This window comes from Pyrus communis, chromosome 15 (assembly GCF_963583255.1).
Source record: "Pyrus communis chromosome 15, drPyrComm1.1, whole genome shotgun sequence".
Lineage (NCBI taxonomy): Eukaryota > Viridiplantae > Streptophyta > Magnoliopsida > Rosales > Rosaceae > Pyrus > Pyrus communis.
Window position 1 is genome coordinate 22,799,376 of NC_084817.1, and position 17,802 is coordinate 22,817,177.

A 17,802-nucleotide genomic window follows, 5' to 3' on the forward strand; every position below is an offset into this window, starting at 1 on the left:
TAAAAAGTTGATGAAGTTATACAGTTAGGTATAAAATGTTAAAGTTTGAATGTTATTGAGAGATTACAATAATGTTATAATTAACCTCTATATATCTAGTGTTTTGAAATATGACTTTCCCTGCTTAATGGATATCAAAAGAATAGTAAGTTTTGGGGTAAATGGTAAGTTTCTTTAACGAGTACTTGTGGGGGCTGGATATGTTAACAAACAACATTTTGGGGTAGTTTGTTCCTATACATTGGTACTTGCAAGCACAATTTCTCCATCTAAGTGTGGGTAGCTGCATCACTTACCTTCATGGGTCCGTTAGTACTGAAAATAAGTCTGTGACCATGATTTTCAGGCCGAACTAAAATGGATCGGAATATGCATACCTTAGAAGTCCGATCATAGACTCAACAACCTCTGATGTAGAGCTGATTAAACGAAACAGTGATGTCACTATTATCATGTTCCATAATCAATGGACAAAGTTCGACGACTTCGTTGAGATAGATCATGCTTGTTCCGCAAGATTCGGGAATCATGTTTGTTCCGCAAGATTCGGGAACCTATTTAATCCAACAAGGAATCAGCAGGTTTCCTATAATCTTGGAGTCCTTACAATCTAAGGATTAACATGCGTCACAAGTAATCATACTCCTAAGAGGATGCAATATCTACTTCCTAAATATTCTATGGGATTCTCTTGGTATAATAAGGATTCTACTATCCTAAAAGGCCCTCTCCTTAGCTGGTATAAATACGTCCTTCTAGAGTTCATCTTTGATAACATAATATATGCACACTTATTCTCTTGCCCACTGCTTAAGTCTTAATATTGCTTACTTACTTGACTATCGGCGAACCTTTGACCGGCACACATCTGGTCTTTGGCTTTGACTGGCACACCCCTAGTCTTTGGCTTACTCACAATTGTGTGCGTTCTTTTATAGGTTAATGAGTTTGAGCATCTCCACCACTCACAACGGTACACAAATTTAGTTCCAATAATAAGATTTCTCACTTATAAGTGAAAGAATACTGCTAGGTCGTATTATTAGGTGGCTTAAGTAAAATTGTTGTTAATATTGAACAATAATCATGCACTAAACATATTAAAAAAAGAATGAGGATCCTCGCCGGCTCATCTTTGTTATTCGTTTATCGTATATCGTGCGGTTAGAAATTATTGTAAATTTTTTTATTTAAAATTGAATATAAACAATATTTGACGAAAACTAGCCGCACGATGTACGATAAACGGATATGATTGGAGAATCTCAGGGGATCTGATGAGGATCATCTCTCTTCAAAAAAGGATGAGAATAGCATAACATGTGGCATCCAACGACTTTCTATTAATTAAAAATTAAAAATTTCTCAAATATGAGAAACAGAAAGCAATTGATGCAACTTAACCTGCATTAATGTAATCAATAACTTAAAGTCTTAAAAGGGATAAAATCGAGGGCACTACTCTCTCGAGTCTTGATGGATCAAATAATTATCATAATCCACCGTAGATTCGGAGATCCACATCTTCATCATCATGATCACAGCTCTTTCTTGGAGCTTCCATAACTCTTCTGATGGAAGTCCATGAACAAAGCCAAAAGGGAAACATAGAAAAAAATGTTGAAGCACCAACCCCAGATCCCACAGCAACCAGAGCCATTGAAATGGTAGATGAGCATCCAGACCAACCCAACAAAGCTTGACATGAACTGAAATATCTGAAACTCCGTCACCCTTCTCTTCCACTTTGGCCTCGCCCCTAGCGCAGCCAACAAGTAGTAGGTATACATCACCACGTGAACCGTCGCATTTGCTACGATCACTGCCGGGAACAGAGACTGCGATGTGTGGAGCCAAATGTAGCACATGACCAGCACCATGGTGTGGTGGTAAACGTGGAGGAATGTCAGCCGCTGGAAACTCCCGCTGAGGATGATAAGGAACGTGTCCACGAACTCGTAGATTTTGGAGAGGTAGAAAATGTACGCCCAGAAGAAGAGAGGCCCGGTTGGCGGGGTTTTAGGCGGGAAGCAGATGATCCAGAAGGGGTAGGGCGCGTAGGAGAAGATGGTGACCAAGGAGCCGACGGCCATGACGAGGGAGAGGAGGAGGAGGTTGAGGTTGTGGAAGGCGGTGATAGGTTTGAGGCGGCGGGGTTTGATGAGCGGGAGAGGGAGGTGGGAGAGCAGGAAAGTGAGGGCAAGGTAGGAAATAATGGTGAGAGTGAGAAAAAGCGGGGTGGAGGCCGGCGTTTCTCCAGGGCTCCATGAGAAGTGGAGGATCACTGGGTGCTTCACCAACCAATACTGGAAGGTACTTGAGATGTTGATGTTCATGTTGAGGTCCAGTTTCCGCCCTCGGCCGTCTGTCGAGTAGTAGAGGTGACGGTGACGGTGGTGCCCTAACACAGTAGTGAATGAGACCAAACAAGGAAGGAGAGGAGAAAGTGTTGAGACCCTGGAAGTAGGTTTCGGGGAGGAGTGGAGTGTCTGTGTCCTGGAGTGCGGGAAGCAAATGGGCGATGAGGATTTCTAAGGAGGCAAAAATATAACCATCATTTCACAAGTAGGGCCCACCAATGCAGGTGGAAGCTCTGCAAGCTTGCTGCAGTAGAAACACATAGTCAAAAACCCTGAACCGACATCTCTCTCTCTCTCTCTGAAGTCCATTTATTTCTGCATGTGACAATTGCAAAACCCTAGCTAGCTAACCAGTTTTTCCACCATGTAAAATAAAGATGGGATGGCGCATGAGGAAGTAGCTAGTAGTTCCAAATTTACCGACTTTGCTCTAGCTTTTAATGAGTTAGGGGGGAGGAGGGGTGATCTCTCACTCTCTCACCCTCTCACATGTTAATGTAGTGGTTGACACTGGACACTTAGTTGAGTGAGTAATTTTCATGCATTAATACACCATTTTGCACCTGTATGTGGAATGCATTCGTACCTTTTCTACTTCTACTTTTGCGTAATTTGATTTCTATAGATAGCTCTCCGTTGTGCCCATTTTATGAATGAAATCCTATGCATCCATCAAATCCATCTCACCAATTCAAAACTAACAAAATTAGTGTCTAAAGAATTAAAGTCAGTGTCATCATGTGGGCTTCTTGTTAACAACTTCAGCTCAACCATAATATACGAAGTAATTTCTTGATCTAGCCAGCACCCGTTCCCCTATGTAATTTTGGAACGTTTCGGGTCATGAGTCGGGACTCGGGACTACTTTTTTGTGGTTCTTCTATAGGAAGATTTCTACGATACAGTGGACTATTGAATTAATGGTCCTATTAGATTTGAAATTGGAAATTCAATGACGGTTGAAAAGAAGGAAGATGGAAAAAGAAGAAACTCGGCAGCCGGTAGATATATCATATATGGCAGAGTTCAGGAAAATAATAGGTCAACATTGCCGTGGTCCATGTCTTAAAGTATTAGAGCAGCTCCACCGGAGCTTTTTTTGCCCAGCACCAAGTCCAAATAACAGCCCGGCATGCAAGAATGTGCTCCAGCCCGCAACCTTGCCTGGCACCCAGCCCGTGCCAGTCAAGAGCCCATCCCAAAATGGACAGACCCATTCCCCGGTCTGTTTCTGGCGCGTGCACAACACGCGCGAGGCGGGGCGCGTAGCCGACAGCTCTGCAGGCGCTGGGGCCCGCGTGCAGACCCACTTGCAGTCGTCCGGTGAACGATACGTGGCCTCCTCAGAGCCGTTGGATTTCCAATGGCTAGTTTTTTAGGCCGTTGGATTTCCAACGGTAAAAAAAATTTGAATTTGAATTTTAAATTGGACCGTCCGATCACAGATCAACGGTCCACGTTTATTTCACCAAAAATTTAAAAAAAAAAAAAAAAAAAAGGCCCAACGGTCAGAAATTTGACCGTTGGCCACGTGGCGTAATGAGTGCTGTTGGATTTGATTATTTTTCAAATCCAACGGTCCCGATTAATTACAACATTAAAATTTATTAAAAATTAATTAAAAAATGTCAAAATTTTTTAAAAAAATACAGAAAAATTTTAAAAAATTAATTTTTTTTTTCTATAAATACCTAACCCTCATCTTCCACCTTACACCACATTTCAATATTTTCTACACTTTCTACATTTGAATATTTTGTACACTTTGAGAGAAAAAAATGACTTCGTGGAAGCTCAGTGAAGATGTTACGTTGTGTGAATGTTGGGTTCGCACTACTCATGACCCGATTACGGGTAATGAGATGGATAAGCGAGAAATGTGGAGTAAAATTACGAAATCGTTCAACGATGTACATGGAAAAGATGTACATGGAAAAGATGCCAGATCTAGTCAAGGTCTTCAAGGTCGTTGGAAAAAACTCAACGCATCCTTTACTTGTTGGAAAAACGCCCTCTCTCATGCTTCTGGTAATTTGCGTAGTGAGACAAGTTTAGCGGATGAGGTAACAATATTTTTATTTATTTATATGCATTCCACCCGATTTGATTATTTTAATTTATTTAATTTCTTATGTAATTTTTATGTAATATGCATTCCAAATACTTATGTAATTTTTATGTACTTTTTATATAATTTTTATGCATTCCACAATTCTTATTTAATTTCTTATGTAATTTTTATGTAATATGCATTCCAAATACTTATGTAATTTTTATGTACTTTTTATATAATTTTTATGCATTCCACAATTCTTATTTAATTTCTTATGTAATTTTTATGTAATATGCATTCCAAATACTTATGTAATTTTTATATAATTTTTATGCATTCCACAATTCTTATGTAATTTTTATGTAATTTTTATAGACACTACAAGCACAAGCATTCTACAATGCAAAGAACCATAACAAATCATTCAACAAATGAGAATGTTGGCAAATTGTCAAAGATTGCCCTAAATACCAAATTGTGGCAACCGGTCCAGAAGTTGTCATGCACGGTATGGGTCTACACAGTTCGCCAGAAGCAGACACAGCCGAACAAGAAGCCAACACATTTGAAGACACGGAAGGGATACCTGAACAAGTGCCAGAGACCCAACCGACTCGTCAGTCCCTCAGGCCTCAAGGTAAAAAGGCATCAAAGAAAAAAGGTAGTTCTTCCAAAAATGACTACACTAAATATATGGAGGAACTTACTCGTCAAGGTGAAATGAACATGGCATGGGAAAAGGCTAGAGATGAGGAAAAAGCTGCTGCTGTGGCAACAATTATTGCAGCTACTGAGGCTCGTGATGCGGCGTCTGAGAGACAAAGAGAAATAGTTAATCGAGAGAACGAGATGATTAGAGAAGCACTTCATCGAGAGAATGAGATGCTTAGAGAAGAAAGGATGGCTTAAACAGATCGTGACACTATGAACAAGTCTCTAGTAGGACTGTCTTCGAATTCAAAATATTTTTGGACATCAGAAAAAAGAGATGTCGTGCGAAGGAGGCGTGCAAGAGATGCCGAAACAAGTCAAGGGGGTTCCAGCTACAGAAATCCTAGCAACCAAGATCCTAGCACCACATATCCTAACTCCACAGACTTTGTATAATTTCGCATTTATTTGTACTACTTTACTTAATTTCTTATGTAATTTCTTATTTATTTTTAGAACTTTATTTAATTTCTTATGTAATTTCTTATTTATTTTTAGAACTTTATTTAATTTCTTATTTATTTTTAGAACTTTAAAACACCATTTAAAACACCAAATAAAATTACATAAAACACCATTTAAACTTAAAATTACATAACCTCACCATTTAAACTTAAAACACCAAATAAAATTACATAACCTCACCATTTAAACTTAAAAAAAAAAGCAAACACACTAAATAAGATCACTTAAAAAACAATACACTTTATTCTTCAACCACAAGCCTTATTTTAATTATCTTCGCCTTCGTGCAATCTCCACTGATGGTCAATCAAGTCATTCTGGCGGGCTATGTGCCAGTATGGCTCTTGCAATGAAGTGTATCGTTGAACGATCAATTCATTGTAACGTCCATTCCGTTCCAACGGCTCGTGTTGCACGGGATCTTCGGTCCGGTCATGAGCATAGTAGATTTGTGTTCTTGAGTTGTTCATCGGATCCGGCTCGTATTCATTGACGGCATCATAATCATACTCGTCTTCAACAATCATGTTGTGAAGAATAATACACGTCATCATGATGGATCGAAGAGCCTCGACATCAAACATTCTAGCTGCACTCCTGACAATGGCCCAACGAGCTTGCAGGATGCCAAAACAACGCTCGACATCCTTCCTACACCCTTCTTGACACTTTGCGAAGTGTTTATCTTTTTCACTCTGCGGGTGTGGCACTGTTTTGACAAATGTTGACCACCTTGGGTAAATACCATCTGCAAGGTAGTATGGTCCCTCGTATTTAGTACCATTAACCCAATATGTGCATCTCGGCCCACGCCCTTGTAGCAGTTCGTCAAACACTGGAGATTGGGCAAGGACATTTAGGTCATTCTGAGCTCCTGGAACACCAAAAAAAGCATGCCAAATCCATGTATCAAAAGAAGCCACCGCTTCCAAAATGATGCTTTTGGCTCCTTTTCTGTCGCCATAAGCTCCTTGCCACGCACTTGGACAGTTTTTCCATGTCCAGTGCATGCAGTCGATGCTTCCAATCATGTCAGGGAAGCCTCGCATCTCACCCTTCCTTAGAAGCCTTCGCATGTCCCTTGGCGTGGGTTGCCGAAGGTACTCATTGGTGTAGAGGGCTTCAATTGCAGAGCAAAACCGCATCAGGGACTCCAGAACTGTTGTTTTTCCCATCCTTGCGATCTCATCCACTTGATCTGCAGATGCTCCATATGCAAGCATTCGCAAGGCAGCCGTAATTTTTTGCTCAGGAAGAAGACCTAGCACATGAAAAGCATCCTCTTTTTGCACAAAATATGGATCATGGTTGCAAACATCACTCATGATTTTAGCGAACAAACTTCGTTGCATTCTAAAACGACGTCTAAAAACATGATCAGGGTAAACGCTGTTGGGAATAAAATAATCTTCCAAGAGATCTTTACCTCGTCTTTCCCTTCTTCTATCGATGTTTGCCGCACGTCCGAGTTTGGCTATCTGACCCATAGCTTGCATGATACGGCGGGAATGTGAGGCCCTCCGCCTTCTATGGTGATCATCCTCATCCTCCTCCATTGCGAATACCTCATCTCCACCTCCATCTTGGTCAAGATTGACCAATTCTTCCTGTTGTGCCAACAACCTTTTCTGCTGCTCTTGCAACTGTTTATACGTTCTCCTTGAAGAAGACATTGTAAGAACTCAAGATTTGAAAACGATAAAGAAGAATTCTGAGCTAAAAAAAAGGATTGAGTTTAGTGTGAGGATGGATGTAGGGATGTAGGGTTTATATGGACAAAAAAAAAGAAGATGAGGTTCTGGACAATGCCACGTGGCACTACGTGATTGGTTGAAAATCTTAGCGGAAATCTATTCAAAAAATAGTACGTTCGGATAATGACACGTGGCGTGACGAGATTGGTTAAAAATCTTATCGAAATCTTGCCTAAATTATTGTAAACAGGAAGTGACACGTGGGTTGTCGGGATTGGTTGAAAATCTTAGCGGAAATCTATTCAAAAAATAGTACGTTCGGATAATGACACGTGGCGTGACGAGATTGGTTAAAAATCCTATCCGAAATTAAAACTATTTTTTTTTATTATTTTATAAAAAAATTATTTAATATTTTAAATGGACTGGGTGCCAACGCATTTTGTAGGGGTGGAGATCGTTTGTGCCAGCGCATTTTTAGATTAGGTGCCAGCACATTTTTTTTTGGGGTGGAGATGCTTTGGCCTATTACTGTTCATTGAGTCTGTTACTGTTCAATTAAGTGGATAAATGGGCTGGGTGCTGGCACAAAGTGGATAGGGGTGGAGTTGCTCTTAGGTTCCCATTCGAGTTTTAGTCTTTGAAAAATCGAGAAAGATGGCGATCTGAGATTGCGAGAAGGACGAGAGATCTGAATTTGTTATTTGTAGTTGTGAATGACGGCAAATTTGGAGGATAGGGGTTATTGGTTAGGGACTCGTAGCGTTCGGAAGAGGAGAATGATTCACTCCAGACAGATGAAACGTTGGTTAGTGGATTAATACCATTAAGTATGCAGATTTCAATTAATAATTATTCATGCTCGGTGTTTTATGAGACCTACTTATATGAGGGTAAAAGGTGCGATGAGTTGATAGAGTTTAAATCAAGTTTCTAAAAGATGCTAGACAATAATTGGGCGGTGAGTTAGGAGCCTAGTGCTTAGGCAGCTAGGCAGCGACCTAGGCAGATTAAGCGGATTTAAGTAAATTTATTATATTGTATAAATAAATGTCTGTTTGTACTTAAAATGTCAGTTTTTATAAAAAAATTTGAATTATATTTGAAATTTTTTTATAAAAACTGACATTTTTGAAATTAAGGATATTTGTGTTTATGTCAAATATATACAGAATCTCACTTAAGTAGACACAAATACCCTTAAATTTAATATCCAAATAAACTAAAAAACCAAAACCCTATTAGATGAAGAATTAGAGAGTCTAACAGGAAAACCCTAGACTTAAGAAATGATGGAGACCTAGGAAAAGGAGAGTGAAGGCATCAATTGCTAGTAGGAAACAATGGAGACTTGTGCAACCCTAAACGACCATGAGTGTAAATGGTTCATTATTTTACATTGTTTCCCGTTTACGTTGTCTCTTTGTTTTTGTTATTAAAGAATGAACTGTCAATCTTTGTAATGTTATTTGTTTCAATTTTTCTTTGTATGAAGCAATCTCTTTGGAATCTCTGGGTCTTCAATTGTAATTGTTTCATATTGACATATACGCATTTCGTCGCATACTGAAATATTCTATGAAGGCAGTTCGTGCATCACAATTCGTGTAATTATCTATTTCTATAATTACTTGTTTGTGCAAAGGTTCATGTTTCTTGCTAATAATGTACATAACAAACCTCCATTTGTAGTTTTTGTAAAAGTTCTGTCATGCCTATTCAATATAATCAAATAGAACGCATTCATGTTTATTCGATTACATGCTAAACTAACCAAGAATCAAGAACCATACCTGCAGGACTTGAAGAAGATGAAGCCACGATTGAAATCCAATGAAAGTCCTCCTCCTCTCTATCAAAACTCATACGTGCTCAACCGACAATAGGCTTTCGATTCAATAAGACCGTGGTTTTGTGAGAGCAGAGGTCATCATATTTATAGGCATCAACTGCAACCTTAGTTCCCTCCCCAATAAAAACATTGTAAGTATTTCTTTCAAAACATGCAATGTATTTGTGAAGCGAAGAGAACAACCAATATCAATATCAAACTACCATGAATTTGCAGGAATTTCAATCAGACTCCACACACACATAGATATCTGTTTTACCCTTACTCTCAAGCCAGTCCTTAAATACTGCACAATCTTTCTTAGTGAACTTTAGTTTTGCACCAGAAACATTTGAGTTTGGTTATATATGTCTTTATTTTAACTTCAAGATTATCGGTGTCTTAGAGGATTCAGTAGTTTTGGCAGATTTAGAAGAGTTCTTAGAAGAATTAGAACTCTTACCAGAAGCACCATTGGTCCCTGTTCCTTTCTTGCCTCTTTCAGCATGCAACAAGTTCACTGCATCCACTTCCTTGCCATTTTCTTGCTTCTCCCTGTTTTCCTTCTGAACACATTGAGCAACGAGTTCATCAACAGTCCAGTTATTATTTTGAGTGTTGCATGACACTTTGAGTTGCCTATATTTTGGCGGCCGTGCTTGCAATATCATGAAAACCAGTTGTTTATCACTGATATTTACATCCATTGAGTTCGACTTCTCAGCAACATTTGTCGATTTCATCATATGGTATCGATTAAACCAGTGACATCAAACTTGAAAGTGGTCAAGACATTCATCCAGTGACTGATCTCAGCTTTCTCAGGCTCCTTGAACTTGTTTTCAATAGCTTTCCGATAATACACAGCTAGGTCATGCTTTTTGATGCCTCCTCTCAGAGAGTCCTTTATGCCACTCAATGTGGAAAATGCCACCTTGTTAGCTGTAGTCCATCTCTCAAATTCTGCCTTGTCATCTTTGGTGCTCTTGTCAGTCAATGATTGAAGTTGATGTGTGTCTAGTGCAATGTCGTACTCATTCAAAGTCTGCAACAATCCAGTCTCACGTCTCCATTTTTTGTATTTACTACCACCAGTAAGAATTAGAACACTTGCCTAGTTGATTGTCTTTAGAGAAACTGCAGGACCAAACAATGAAATCAGTCTAATTAAACATTGGTTCTGATCTCAAATCAGCCTAACGAATTTTCATCCCACACTGATCGACAAATTCATCCTACACTGATCAACAGTGAAGTATCCTGCAATGGCACACGTGTAGATGACTGACCGTATTAATATTAGTCTCCTATTTTGTTCTTTCTCCATTTCTCTAAGTGGTCAATTGCCTTGCTGGTCAACACAGTTCTCTTCGATTTTTTGTGTTCTGGTTTCAAATCATTCCCCCTCCTCTTAGTGTAGTTTAGAATAGAAATTTCATTTGTATTAAAAGAACTACAAAGTAAATGTCACGACATACATGCACCTTCGTCCCACCCACTCACTGGATATATAAAAGAGCGACCCCAAGCTAACTATGCTTTCCGCTTTTTAGAGGGTCGGGAGGAGCGTCTATCATACGTAGCCTTACCCCTTGATTTATAGGAAGACTATTTCCATGACTCGAAACCTTTATGTGCTCCAAGGCTCACCCTCTACTTGGAGAAATATAGAACCGGACTAAAATCTAAGCAACGTTCCAAAAAATGAAAGCTTCTAATTTACTAAAATTTCAAGATCTGTCAGTACAATACACTTGCAAACAAGGTAAGCGGAAAGCTATATAAAAGCTGAAAAATGGAAATCTTCTCCTTAAATTTGTTATTCAGCAATCCTCTTTCCAGAGATGCCAGAAATTTCTGCACAAAACACCTCTCAAGATCCTCCCGTGTAACGGTTTCGCAAGCCAGTTGTATCTCCGTCGGGCAACAAAATTGGACTCTGTTGGTGATTACATTCGATTAAACTACGCTGAACTTGCAGTCACCTTCTTCCGGACAATCCTCTTTCTGCGTGTCTTAGGGGTTGATGTTTCCCCGTCAGCAGAGTCCACAGTCCCCTGTTTGATGCCAAGGAGTCCAAGGCCAGAAACAATGGCGTTCTTTGATATAAACCATTTTGACGAGGGCTGATCAAGATTTTCAGAAGGCCTACTGTAAACCTTTAAAAGATCATCAGAGTGAACCAGTGGATCAGCCTCCACCCCAAGCCAAGCCAACCTCGACCGCTCTCCTAATTGCACATTCAAAATCCTGTCCACATTCCAATTTAAGAGTCAAAGAATCGCTCTAGATGGAGCAATTTTACTATTTAAAGCAAGACGTAAGATCTACCCAACAAAAAGCAAGACCTAGAAGAATTATGCCAAGACGACCTTGGTATAATGATGACAGATAAATCTGTCCTGAAAAGGGAAGAAGGAAATCCAAATGTCTCTGGATGATGCCGCCAGAACCGAGAGATGCAAAGTTACAGGTACAACTTAAAAGAGAAATACTAGCTATCTCACTGCAGCATGTACTAATTATACTTTAAACTTAGCATTTAACGTCTCAAAAATATCGATTATTATTTTTCCCTAATAACCCTTAGATTGACATACAGAAAAACTAAAAGAGCATAAATGATTCTGTTTTTCTTTAAAATTTCTACTTGCAAGGCAGCATTTTGTTCTGAAGAGAGTTACAAAATCACAAATTTCATTTCTTTGGGGAGTTGCAGTGCAAAAAGGTAATAATTGCTATGTTGCTGCACCATGGATATTATTGACTAGGAATCCATATGTGAGATTTCAACCAATTCTAAAGCAAAGCAACACTACAGATTAGAAAGAACTGAATACCGCATCCATGATTGGCATATTAATTACCCTTTTCAGGTTATCTTTATATTTCTACAGAACTACGGCAATAGTTTGAGTTTTTCATGTTATGCAGCTTTTTGTCATGTGCCATGGGAATTCCCTGGTGAGAAGCACATTCAGGACCAAAGAAAGCCCACTGGAATGGTCCAGGTACTCATACTAACTACTGTACCAAGTCAATGAGAAGTGGTGGTGGGATTCAGGCGATCATGATTAAGAGCTTCAGAAAAACTGGGGATTGCTCCACAAATCTGGATAAAGGGGCAGACCCTATTCCATGGGATTCTCATTGATCTCAGAATTGTGTGATTAAATTTGAAAACAAGGGACACTATGCTGGCCCCAACAGGCACCAGCGAACCCAAAAGCTGACAGAGCTAAAACATTTTTTGATTCTGGATTTAACATTTTAGATGTATTAAGGGCAGAAATTACGTTTTCGGTTAAATGCTTAGTTTTAAGTGCAGAAGGAATACACGTGGCCAGAGAAGAATGAGGAAGGTAGAAAGGGACAGAAGGGAAACGAGTTATCATATGTAAAGACTAAATACAAGAAGGATTCATATGTAATAACTGTAAGAATGTATGACCATGAAAGGAAAACCTTCTAAGCCTTTGTATAAGCAATTTAGCAGTGTATGATTTGAATACAAGTGCCCAAATAGAATGAAAAACATACCTCAGTGTCGTGCTAAAAAATAGGGCCACTCCAATAACATCAAAATGATTCATCATTGCTCTGTCAAATCCACTTAATAGCTGATATCTCAGGTTCGCATATAGTCCAAGGAAGGCACCATAACCAAGTGCATTTGCTTTGACAGATGGGATCGTCACAGATAACCTGCCAAACAAGTTAACAATTGAATAGGAACGAAAATGTTTCAACAAACCTAGGAACTAAATTGTTTGAGCTAGCACAGGAATTAAATTAGTTGGAACTAATAATAGGAGAGGGGAGAGGGAAAATGTCTCTTCTTATGGCAAAAGACAATTACCAAATTATAACCATCAAATTTATCTCAAGTCCTATTGTTCAGAAATCTATCTTTAATACTAAATTAATAGTTCTACTCTCCTGTTTAAGTAACACAGATAACAGAACTCAATTACCAAAACACAAAAAAGTGGTACATCCAAATTAGTGCTGCAATAATGACACTTTCTTATAAGCGTGAGAAAATTCTAAAACAGATGCAAGAATATGAACAGAAACACAGGAGGGAAAAATAAAAGGAGAAAGAGTTATTCCACTAAATGATTTTAATAAATAAAGATCTTGTAGTAAAAAATAATACATTGCACGTCATTTGTAATTTTGTATAATGAAGTTATTGACTAGCTTAAATCACAAAATCATATACAAATATTAAATCACAAAATCATAAAAACATACTGATATTTTATTACTAGGTGACTTATAATTCAATAATGTTGCAAAGAAGCTTTCATTAAATCAAACAACTTTAACAAGATAATATCCGTCTCTAACACCTACTTACACCTGCTTAGTGTGTAATTAATATTAAGTGCCTAAGAAAAAGTAAAAGGAGAAAAGACAGACAAAAGTATTCTGAAATTGTTAAAGCTTTAGGAAATGGACTAAGGGTTCATAGACAAATAGGATAGGACTCATGGTTCTTTTAATGATTGATGTAGAGATAACAAAAACAGGTTAACAATACAATGCTCACCTTCCTTCTTTTTTATGGGCCAAAAAATTTGCTAAAGAACCTTGCACGGCTCCAGCAGTTAGTCCAACCATACACAACTCAGCAGCCTTGTAGAAGAAAGAGTGAACTCTCTTTTGCAGGTCAAATTCCCTTAGTGGGTAGCTCTTCTCAAATATATTGTTGGGGAGCTTCTGTAACGTATTTTGCAAATCAAACTTGAACGTGTTCCCGTATGAACGACAAGGAGCAAGTGACCAAACAACAATAGCATTGCATGCTGTTACTGTGAGTACGTTTATAAGCGCCAAATCCCATTCTTTCTTTATCCTGTTCTTAGAGTAAAAAACAACATCAATGAGTCTAATAAATAAAATGCTTCAGAAAATTTTCATGCTTTTGTCATAACTTGGACACACACCTGCCCTTGCGATTCTTTAACTCCCACCAAACTGAAGAACCAATTGTTGCAGCCTGCTCTAAAAGAAACCTATATAAGAAAGCAGGATCTGCCAGCATTCTGCACAACAAATTATAATACACATCAATACTAAGGATACAAATAACCATCAGCGTCATTATTAAATATTCAATGACACCAAAATATATCTCCAAGGGAAGGCATATGAATATGCACTGTCACTGAATTACATCATATCCATCTATCCATAGCTGTTTTTCTTGTATCGTTAGATATCTGATTCTTCATACAATTATTACTAACTTTCATTTCTGTCTCTTCATTTTTGTTGTGTTTTCCACCATGGCCTTTGCAGGAAAAATTCCCTTGGTGTGATACATGTTTCATTTTCCTTGCAGGTGTTCAACAAGATCATTACTGAAACTGCTGTTTGTTATATTTGGCAGCTATGGTGCTTAAATGTTGGTCCACTGCTCCTTAATCAGACGAGGTTACTCGTGTTGAGCTGTTAAATTTCATTAATTCAAGGTTGCATGGCTGAGCCATTTAGGGCAGCATAAGCAGAATCCAGTGTACTTCCGTGTTTTTTGTTTTGTGTTCTTAGCTTCTTTATATTTTTGTAGTTTTTTATTTTATTTAGAAGAATGTAACAAGCTGGATATGTATCACCTAAACCCCAACTCGCAGGTATGTTTAAGAATAAAATTTATTATAATATTTAGGAATATAAAAATTGGTTACCTTTTTTAATAGGTAGTTCACAATTGTGACATGATACTCATCCATTAAACCCGATAGGAATTATGATTAATGTAAGTAAAATCCGTCAAGGATTACAGTCAATGTGTTTCATTCTCTTGCTATTTTCTTAAAAACCACCCAGATAAAATGAGTTACTTCAACAATATGACAAGATACCTCCGTACTTCAATGGATCTTAGAGACTCAATTTCTTAATAGCCTGCTAACATCTAATCTATCACCGCATTGGTGTCATGAAAATGTCTTGATGTTTGCAGATAAAGTTTTCTACAGTTTTATATTCCCGCTCCCACCACTAAAAACAGTGTCCTGTATGGAAACACTAATTGGTATGAGATTGGAAGCTTATATACCAAAATAATTAATAAAAGTTTATGGAAAGATGCTAAAAATAGTATGCATTAGGAAAGCCCAGTAGGTCATAATTAGCAAAAGGATAGACTTGAGACTTAAGAAACTGCTCTGAAAATAAATAAAATCACCTGCCAATGAATGCTCTTGATATTCCATCAGGAAGCGCACGAGAAATAAACCTAGTAGTGGTTGGCCTTGCATTGGTCGCTAAAAATCTAACCATTTGAGCAGAGCTGATCAATCCCTGGAGACAATATTTCGGTTAGTATCAAGCCAAAAGTGTTCTGTTTCCTCCTTATTTGTGTTTTTTGGGTTCATAATATCTAAATGAAAGACTTCAAACAAAACATGATATCAAAAGTACTGCACCATTTCATAAGCTTGCCGGAACCCAGCAGGTAAATCCATCATTGTCCTTTGCCACTCATTCAATACTGCATCCACAAATTTTCGATCAAAGAGCTGCAGAAAATATCATAAATGATCAGTACACCCATAAATTTCAAATTAACATAACCCAAAGAGAAAAATCTTTCAACGAATATGCAAAAATGTTTATGTCAATAAAGGATATTCCCAACCTCTTCAAGAAACATCCTCCTTCTAAACAGACCACCTTCATCTCCCTCGTCGCCATCATCGAAGTCATCAAAATAATCATCATCATCGCCATCATCATCACCTCCATCACCACCACCATTATTTATTCTCTTTCCAATATCTCCACCACCTCCCCCAACAGCAGTCTGCAATTTCAGTTATTAGCATTAGCACAAAATACTGAACAGACTAAATGGAATTAAACAATAACATGCCAACTTATATGACCAGGCTTGCTTGATTGAAATCAGAGGCCAGAACGAGAGTCAAGAATTTACAACTGTCTAATTTGGTAGCACTTGAATGGTTAGGAAACCTTAGAACAATTTCTGGTCTAAGAATCAGTTTTCTTGATATTGATATTTTCTTAGGGTACAATGACATATTTTATTAGGTGTTTATGCATAATCTGCATCCGATTTACAAATTCTAATACATTTCTACTTGCATGATCAAAATATTATGAAATGAAATCAGTTGCAATTTCACACACAAGAATGATAAAATAAAATAAAAAATTCTGATACACAAGAAAACAACCAAAATCTTGGAAAAGTTGAAGATTGCTTAACATATAGAAACTTAGTATAACTTTTAGGATCCTATTTTCATATATTAGCTCGTTCAATGTTTCCAACACTTTAAACACCCAAATTCACTCAATTTCGCCACTAGCACTATGGTCTAGTAGTGTTCTTCTTAACTTGTATATGAGAGATTTTAGGTTCGATTCCCATGAATGGCGAGTTCGATAACAAATTATGGTTGGTCCAGTGTGTGGCTTAGCTCAATCCCCCACTCCCAATTTCGTTGCGAAAACTATGAATTAGCGAGGAGGCATATTACACTACACCTGATTTTGATACAAGCAATTTCGTTTATTCTCCTAAAAAATCGTATCTCATTTACAATCTCTAGATTACTCCAGTATGCAGCACCTAGGTCAAAGATTTCTAAAGGGAGTTTCTTTTCCATTTCCCACATTTTCTCACCAACCAAACAACTCAATCAACTCAAAAAAAGCAAGAAACATTCAAAATTTCACTGCGGGACTGACCTCGGGGCTAGACTTGGATTGCTTCTGAGACATATCGAGCTTGCCCTTCTCAAGAGTAACCGCACCGAACGCACCGTACTGTCCCTTCATAACCGGACCAAACCCTCCGGGGACCGACGGCCCCACGAAGCAGCGCTCCAGCATAGCCATGGAGTCTCCGTCAACAGCATCGGAAGTAGACGGAGGCGGCGCGCAATTCGCCTTCAGCACCAGGCCCCTCCGCTCCATCATCCGAAGCTGGGCCGGAACCACCAGCATCGGCTTCGTCGGGAGCTGCGTGTTTATCGGCATAATTTGAGCCGTCTGGAACACAGCGTGCGACATTTTTTTTGTTTTTTCTTACTGTTTCTGAATTTTTATTTTCTGTTTGGATACCGAGAAAATAAGAGGTGATTTTCTCAGGAATTTTCACTTCTCTGGAGAGAGAGAAGTGAAGAGACAAAAGAGGGAGAGGAGTTGGGGATTGGGGATTTTGAGGGGAAGATAGCCGCCTGCGTGACGACAACCCAGTCCGAAAGCGACGTTTTGCTTCGTTTCCCTTTTCTTTTTTCTCTTTTTTTTTCCCGAGTTTTTGTCTTTACTGACCAAGTGGGTTGACTCGGGGTTTTTGGGTGAGTCGCCTCGGCCGGCCCACATTGGTTAACTCGAACCGAACTGAATTGAGACTGAAAAAATGGACAAGGAGCCTCTCTTGTAGAGATTCGATTCTAAATTTAAAATTTAAAAAGATTTCTAACAGCACGATATTCGATGAACTAATATGATTGATTGATTTTCCGAATCTTACAAAGAGAATCCAGAGAGGAACATATTCCTAAAAAAAAATTGAAGAAAATCGAGTTAACCAAAACAAAATGAAACGGACTTTTGGAGTTCGGTTCAGACTAAACCGATATATTTATAAATATATATACTTTTTTTAACAATACATGGCCTTTGTGAAAGCCCAAACTCATTCTTTTT

General features: G+C 38.4%; 2 protein-coding genes across 2 annotated transcripts; both read right to left on the reverse strand.

Annotated features, from left to right (window-relative positions):
• Positions 1 to 1,272: 1,272 nt before the first annotated feature.
• Positions 1,273 to 2,467, reverse strand: LOC137716844 (uncharacterized). The gene has a single exon (XM_068456211.1). The coding sequence runs from the start codon at positions 2,334 to 2,336 to the stop codon at positions 1,539 to 1,541; it is 798 nt and encodes a 265-aa protein (XP_068312312.1). The 5' UTR covers positions 2,337 to 2,467; the 3' UTR covers positions 1,273 to 1,538.
• Positions 2,468 to 10,814: 8,347 nt separating this feature from the next.
• On the reverse strand, positions 10,815 to 17,290 carry LOC137717732 (protein RETICULATA-RELATED 1, chloroplastic-like). The gene is made up of 8 exons (XM_068457195.1): positions 16,840 to 17,290; positions 15,764 to 15,928; positions 15,552 to 15,644; positions 15,311 to 15,426; positions 14,067 to 14,165; positions 13,670 to 13,975; positions 12,655 to 12,819; positions 10,815 to 11,364 (listed from the first exon to the last, which is right to left on the reverse strand). Exons 1-8 carry the CDS (start codon positions 17,161 to 17,163, stop codon positions 11,079 to 11,081), a joined length of 1,554 nt encoding a protein of 517 aa, XP_068313296.1. The 5' UTR covers positions 17,164 to 17,290; the 3' UTR covers positions 10,815 to 11,078.
• Between the last annotated feature and the right edge of the window lie 512 nt (positions 17,291 to 17,802).